Below are 6,969 nucleotides of genomic sequence, written 5' to 3'. Positions count from 1 at the left end.
GAGGAAGATAAAAGTGACGTTCCTGGATACCATCGTGCGAGTAGAACACACCCCCGACGGCTCCAGGACTGGTGTGGCCCTGGAGGTGCACATAAAGAGGTCAGTGGCAACACCCGTTCAGCTGTGGGGTTGATTGAGAGCAGTGGTATGACTGGGTGGGCCCCTTGGGTGCTGATTGGGGATCGGTCTAGGAGTCTGAGCTGTGAAACTCTATAGGACCAGGGTTCCAGATGAAAATCTCCTCTTGAAGATAGTTCGTAGTGAAGGAATTGACCGGAGAACTTGAGATCTCCAATACCACACTCCCACTATTCCCAACAACCGTGGTTTCCCATATTCCGATCAGACCAACAGCACTCGTCTTACTTTCTAAATATCCCATCCACTCTGTCCAACTGTTTCAATACACTGCACCAAATTCTTCCATTTTAGAACGTGGCAGTGCGATCACTGGAACCGAGTTTGACGTTCTCCTAAAGGGTTGTCTACTGGTGGGTCCTCAGGTTGTTCCTGATGTTGGGTATGATGTTCTCCTAAAGGGTTGTCTACTGGTGGGTCCTTAATTCCAGTATGATGTTCTCCTAAAGGGTTGTCTACTGGTGGGTCCTTAATTCCAGTATGATGTTCTCCCAAAGGGTTGTCTACTGGTGGATTCTCAAGTGGAGTATGATGTGCTCCTAATGAGTTGTCTACTGGTGGATCCTTGAGTCAAGTATGATGTTCTCCTAAAGGGTTGTCTACTGGTGGATCCTTAATTCCAGTATGATGTTCTCCTAAAGGGTTGTCTACTGGTGGATCCTTAATTCCAGTATGATGTTCTCCTAAAGGGTTGTCTACTGGTGGGTCCTTAATTCCAGTATGATGTTCTCCTAAAGGGTTGTCTACTGGTGGATCCTCAGGTGGGTCCTCAAGTGGAGTATGATGTTCTCCTAAAGGGTTGTCTACTGGTCGGTCCTCAAGTTGAGTATGATGTTCTCCTAAGGTTTGTCTACTGGTGGATCCTCAGGTGGGTCTTCAAGGCGAGTTTGATGTTCTCCTAACGAGTGGTCTACTGGTGGGTCCTCAGGTGGCTGTAGATGACGATCTGGCATCCGCATAAATGGAGAATAACTGTGCATGACTTTGTTTAACAATGGGAACTTGATGCACGGGCAGCACTGCACAGTCCTTGACAGGTCAGGGTCAGGGTCCAGTAGCGTGGAGTGCAAAGGACTGGGGACCCATCACTGCAGCAGCTTTGCTCTGTCTTCGCTGCTGTTGTGATGTGTCATCATCTTCTGCCAGCTCCGCTGTTGAGGCCTCTGTCTGGATCCTCCCCTTTGACCTTACTGCCATGGGCGGTCCTACCTTGGGATCTCAGGAACTCACAAGCTTCTCTACTACAATGAGGTGATGAACCTTGGAGAAGATTTTTTAGAACATAGAATAGCACAGCATAATACAGGCCCTTCAGCCCACAATGTTGTGCTGACCTATGTAGATATGATATGTATGTAACTATGTAAACAATGACCATGATCAAAGTTCAAAGTAAATTTATTATCGGGGAACTTGTATTTCACCATATACAACGCTGAGATTCATTTTCTTCTGGGCATACTCAATAAATATATAGAATAATAACCATAGAATCTATGAAATACTGCCCATCTTAGGACCTGAGGCTCCTGTACCACCTTCCCGATGGAATCAGTTCAGAGTTGAGGTTATCCTCACTGGTTCAGGAGCCTGATGGTTGAGGGTAATAACTGTTCCTGAACCTGGTGATGTGGGACCTGAGGCTCCTGTACCACCTTCCCGATGGAATCAGTTCAGAGTTGAGGTTATCCTCACTGGTTCAGGAGCCTGATGATTGAGGGGTAATAACTGTTCCTGAACCTGGTGGTGTGGGACCTGAGGCTCCTGTACCACCTTCCTGATGATAGCAGTGAGAGGAGAGCGTGTCCTGGGTGGTGGGGGTCCCTGATGATGGATGCTGCTTTCCTGTGTTCAGTGGTGGAGAGGGCTTTACATGTGATGGACTGGATTTTCTGTTCAAAGGCTTTGTTGGTACCATACCAGGCGGCGTTGCAACCAGCCAATATCCAGTGCCTATAAAAAATATTCACCCTCCCCGCCCCCCAGAAGTTTTCATGTTTTATTGTTTTACAACATTGAATCACAGTGGATTTAATTTGGCTGTTTTGACACTGATCAACAGAAAAGACTCTTTCATGTCAAAGTGAAAACAAATTGGTCTAAATTTATTACAATTATTAAACACAAAATAATTGCATAAGTTTTCACCCTCTTCAAGTCGGTATTTAGTAGATGCACCTTTGACAACAATTATAGCCTGAGTCTGTGTGGATAGGTCTCTGTCAGCTTTGCACTTCTGGACATTGCAGTTTTTCCCCCATTCTTCTGTATAAAACTGCTCAAGTTCTGTCAGATTGCATGGGGATCGTGAGTGAACAGCCCTTTTCAAGTCCAGCTACAAATTCCCCATTCGATTGAAGTGTGCACTCTGACTTGGCCACTCCAGGACATTAACTTTGTTGTTTTTAAACCATTCCTGTGCAATTTTAACTTTGTGCTTGGGGTCATTGTCCTGCTGGAAAACAAATCTTTTCCCAAGTCTCAGTTCTCTTGCAGACTGCATCAGGTTTTCCTCCAGGATTTCCCTGTATTTTGCTGCATTCATTTTACCCTCTACCTTCACAAGCCATCCAGGGCCTGTTGCAGTGAAACATCCCCACATGGTAGGGATGGTGTGTTTTTGAAGATGTGTGGTGTTTGGCTTTCACCAAACATAGAGTGATGTTAATCTGATGGCCAAAAAAGATCAATTTTGGTTTCATCAGACCATAGAACCTTCTTCCCGCCGACTTCAGAGTCTCTCACATGCATTCAGGCAAACTCTAGCCAAGGTTTCATGCGAGTTATTTTTCAACAGTGGCTTTCACTTTGCCGTTCTCCAATAAAGCTGTGACTGGTGAAGCACCCAGACCACAGTTGTTGTATGCACAGTCTCTCCCATCCCAGCCACTGAAGCTTGTAACTCCTCCAGAGTTGTCATGGGTCTCTTGGTGGCCTCCCTCACTGGCCCCTTCTTGCACGGTCACTCAGTTTTTGAGGATGATCTGATCTAGGCAGATTTACAGCTGTGCCATATTCTTCCATCCCTTGGTGATTGACTTAACTGTACTCCAAGGGATACTCAGTGACCTGGAAACTTTCTTGTATTCATTTCCTAACGTGTGCTTTTCAGTAAACTTTTCGGGAGTTGCTTGGAGTGTTCTTTTGTCTCCATGGTGTAGTTTTTGCCAGAATACTGACTCACCAGCAGTTGGACCTTCTGAATACAGGGTTAATTTTACTACAATCAATTAAAACACCATTATCGCGCGCATGTTTCCAAAACCAGATCTCCATGTGACTTCTAAAACCAATTGACTACACCAGCAATGATTTGATGTGTCATATTAAAGGGAGTGAACACTTATGCAATCAATTACTTTGTGTTTTATATTTGTAATTAATTTAGATCACTTTGTAGAGATCTGTTTTCACTTTGACGTGAAAGAGTCTTTCTCTGTTGATCAGGATATAAAAAAGCCAAATTAAATCCACTGTGATTCAACATTGTAAAACATTAAAACGTGAAAACTTCCGGGGGGGTGGGTGGAGGTTAATGTTTTTTTTAAGGCACTGTATTCTCCACCGCACATCAATCGGAGTTTGTTAAAGTTTTGGATGTCATGCTGAATCCTCCAATTATAACACCTTGTATTAGCTGTTTCTACCTTTGGAAAAAGTCTCAGATTATCCACTCGATCTGTGCCTCTCCTCATCTTAAAGGGACCTTATTTCAGTTGTAAATGATTCTTATTTTAGTAATGAACAGTTGTCATTTCAATATTAATGATCCTCATTTCAGCAGAATCCAGAAACATCGAGTGTTGATTCTGTCAAAGATGCTGCCTGACCTGCTGAGTTTCTACAGTGTTAGTGTGTAATTATGTCGTCATTAGCAGGTCTTATCAGTGAAAGCACTGGTCATCACTGACCAGAACTTTGTGAGGAGTCTTCCTGTAAGCTTGTGGATATTTCCCAGTGCTCTGGTTTCCTCCCACAGTCCAAAGATGTACCAGGTAGTAGGTTGGATGGTCATTGTGAATTGTGCTGTGGGTTGGTCGTTGTGAATTGTGCCATGGGATGGTCGTTGTGAATTGTGGTGTGGGTTGGTCGTTGTGAATTGTGCCATGGGATGGTCGTTGTGAATTGTGGTGTGGGTTGGTCGTTGTGAATTGTGCTGTGGGATGGTCATTGTGAATTGTGCCGTGGGATGGTCGTTGTGAACTGTGCCGTGGGATGGTCGTTGTGAATTGTGCCGTGCGATGGTCGTTGTGAATTGTGGTGTGGGATGGTCGTTGTGAATTGTGGTGTGGGTTGGTCGTTGTGAATTCTGCTGTGGGATGGTCGTTGTGAATTGTGCTGTGGGATGGTCGTTGTGAATTGTGCTGTGGGTTGGACGTTGTGAATTGTGCTGTGGGTTGGTCGTTGTGAATTGTGGTGTGGGTTGGTCGTTGTGAATTGTGCTGTGGGATGGTTGTTGTGAATTGTGCCGTGAGATGGTTGTTGTGAATTGAGCCGTGGGTTGATCGTTGTGAATTGTGGTGTGGGATGGTCGTTGTGAATTGTGGTGTGGGTTGGTCGTTGTGAATTGTGGTGTGGGATGGTCGTTGTGAATTGTGCCGTGGGATGGTCGTTGTGAATTGTGGTGTGCGATGGTCATTGTGAATTGTGATGTGGGATGGTCGTTGTGAATTGTGGTGTGGGATGGTCGTTGTGAATTGTGCCGTGGGATGGTCGTTGTGAATTGTGGTGTGGGATGGTCGTTGTGAATTGTGCCGTGGGATGGTCGTTGTGAATTGTGCCGTGGGATGGTCATTGTGAACTGTGCCGTGGGATGGTCGTTGTGAATTGTGCCGTGCGATGGTCGTTGTGAATTGTGGTGTGGGATGGTCGTTGTGAATTGTGGTGTGGGTTGGTCGTTGTGAATTCTGCTGTGGGATGGTCGTTGTGAATTGTGCTGTGGGATGGTCGTTGTGAATTGTGCTGTGGGTTGGACGTTGTGAATTGTGCTGTGGGTTGGTCGTTGTGAATTGTGGTGTGGGTTGGTCGTTGTGAATTGTGGTGTGGGATGGTCGTTGTGAATTGTGCCGTGAGATGGTTGTTGTGAATTGTGCCGTGAGATGGTCGTTGTGAATTGTGGTGTGGGATGGTCGTTGTGAATTGTGGTGTGGGATGGTCGTTGTGAATTGTGCCGTGGGATGGTCGTTGTGAATTGTGGTGTGGGATGGTCGTTGTGAATTGTGGTGTGGGATGGTCGTTGTGAATTGTGCCGTGGGATGGTCGTTGTGAATTGTGCCGTGAGATGGTCGTTGTGAATTGTGCCGTGGGTTGGTCGTTGTGAATTGTGGTGTGGGATGGTCGTTGTGAATTGTGCTGTGGGTTGGTCGTTGTGAATTGTGCCGTGGGATGGTCGTTGTGAATTGTGCTGTGGGGTGGTCGTTGTGAATTGTGGTGTGGGATGGTCGTTGTGAATTGTGGTGTGGGATGGTCGTTGTGAATTGTGGTGTGGGATGGTCGTTGTGAATTGTGGTGTGGGATGGTCGTTGTGAATTGTGGTGTGAGATGGTCGTTGTGAATTGTGCTGTGAGTTGGTTGTTGTGAATTGTGCCGTGGGATGGTCGTTGTGAATTGTGGTGTGGGATGGTCGTTGTGAATTGTGGTGTGGGATGGTCGTTGTGAATTGTGCCGTGGGTCGGTCGTTGTGAATTGTGGTGTGGGATGGTCGTTGTGAATTGTGGTGTGGGATGGTCGTTGTGAATTGTGCCGTGGGATGGTCGTTGTGAATTGTGGTGTGGGTTGGTCGTTGTGAATTGTGGTGTGGGATGGTTGTTGTGAATTCTGGTGTTGGATGGTCGTTGTGAATTGTGTTGTGGGATGGTCGTTGTGAATTGTGGTGTGAGATGGTCGTTGTGAATTGTGCCGTGGGATGGTCGTTGTGAATTGTGGTGTGGGATGGTCGTTGTGAATTGTGCCGTGGGTTGGTCGTTGTGAATTGTGCCGTGGGTTGGTCGTTGTGAATTGTGGTGTGGGATGGTCGTTGTGAATTGTGCCGTGGGATGGTCGTTGTGAATTGTGCTGTGGGATGGTCGTTGTGAATTGTGCTGTGGGATGGTCGTTGTGAATTGTGGTGTGGGTTGGACGTTGTGAATTGTGGTGTGGGATGGTCGTTGTGAATTGTGGTGTGGGATGGTCGTTGTGAATTGTGGTGTGAGATGGTCGTTGTGAATTGTGGTGTGGGATGGTCGTTGTGAATTGTGGTGTGGGATGGTCGTTGTGAATTGTGGTGTGGGATGGTCGTTGTGAATTGTGGTGTGGGATGGTCGTTGTGAATTGTGCCGTGGGATGGTCGTTGTGAATTGTGGTGTGGGATGGTCGTTGTGAATTGTGGTGTGGGATGGTCGTTGTGAATTGTGCCGTGGTTTGCTCGTTGTGAATTGTGGTGTGGGATGGTCGTTGTGAATTGTGCCGTGGGATGGTCGTTGTGAATTGTGGCGTGGGATGGTCGTTGTGAATTGTGGTGTGGGATGGTCGTTGTGAATTGTGGTGTGGGGTGGTCGTTGTGAATTGTGCCGTGGGATGGTCGTTGTGAATTGTGGTGTGGGTTGGTCGTTGTGAATTGTGGTGTGGGATGGTCGTTGTGAATTGTGCCGTGGGATGGTCGTTGTGAATTGTGGTGTGGGATGGTCGTTGTGAATTGTGGTGTGGGTTGGTCGTTGTGAATTGTGGTGTGGGATGGTCGTTGTGAATTCTGGTGTTGGATGGTCGTTGTGAATTGTGATGTGGGATGGTCGTTGTGAATTGTGGTGTGAGATGGTCGTTGTGAATTGTGCCGTGGGATGGTCGTTGTGAATT

The 6,969-nt window shown here is 46.7% G+C and overlaps 1 protein-coding gene across 1 annotated transcript in view; it reads left to right on the top strand.

Annotated features, from left to right (window-relative positions):
• Position 1: 1 nt before the first annotated feature.
• LOC140192800 (autophagy-related protein 2 homolog A-like) overlaps positions 2-6,969 on the top strand; it is a gene marked incomplete at its 5' end in the record, with an annotated part of 161,929 nt that continues 154,961 nt past the window's right edge. The window contains one exon of the mRNA XM_072250278.1: positions 2-99. Coding sequence (XP_072106379.1) covers positions 2-99 — 98 coding nt within the window. The remainder of the gene's footprint in view (positions 100-6,969) is intronic.

This window comes from Mobula birostris, unplaced genomic scaffold, assembly GCF_030028105.1.
Source record: "Mobula birostris isolate sMobBir1 unplaced genomic scaffold, sMobBir1.hap1 scaffold_268, whole genome shotgun sequence".
Lineage (NCBI taxonomy): Eukaryota > Metazoa > Chordata > Chondrichthyes > Myliobatiformes > Myliobatidae > Mobula > Mobula birostris.
Note: the sequence above shows the minus strand (reverse complement) of the source record. Positions and strands in the feature narration are given on the sequence as shown.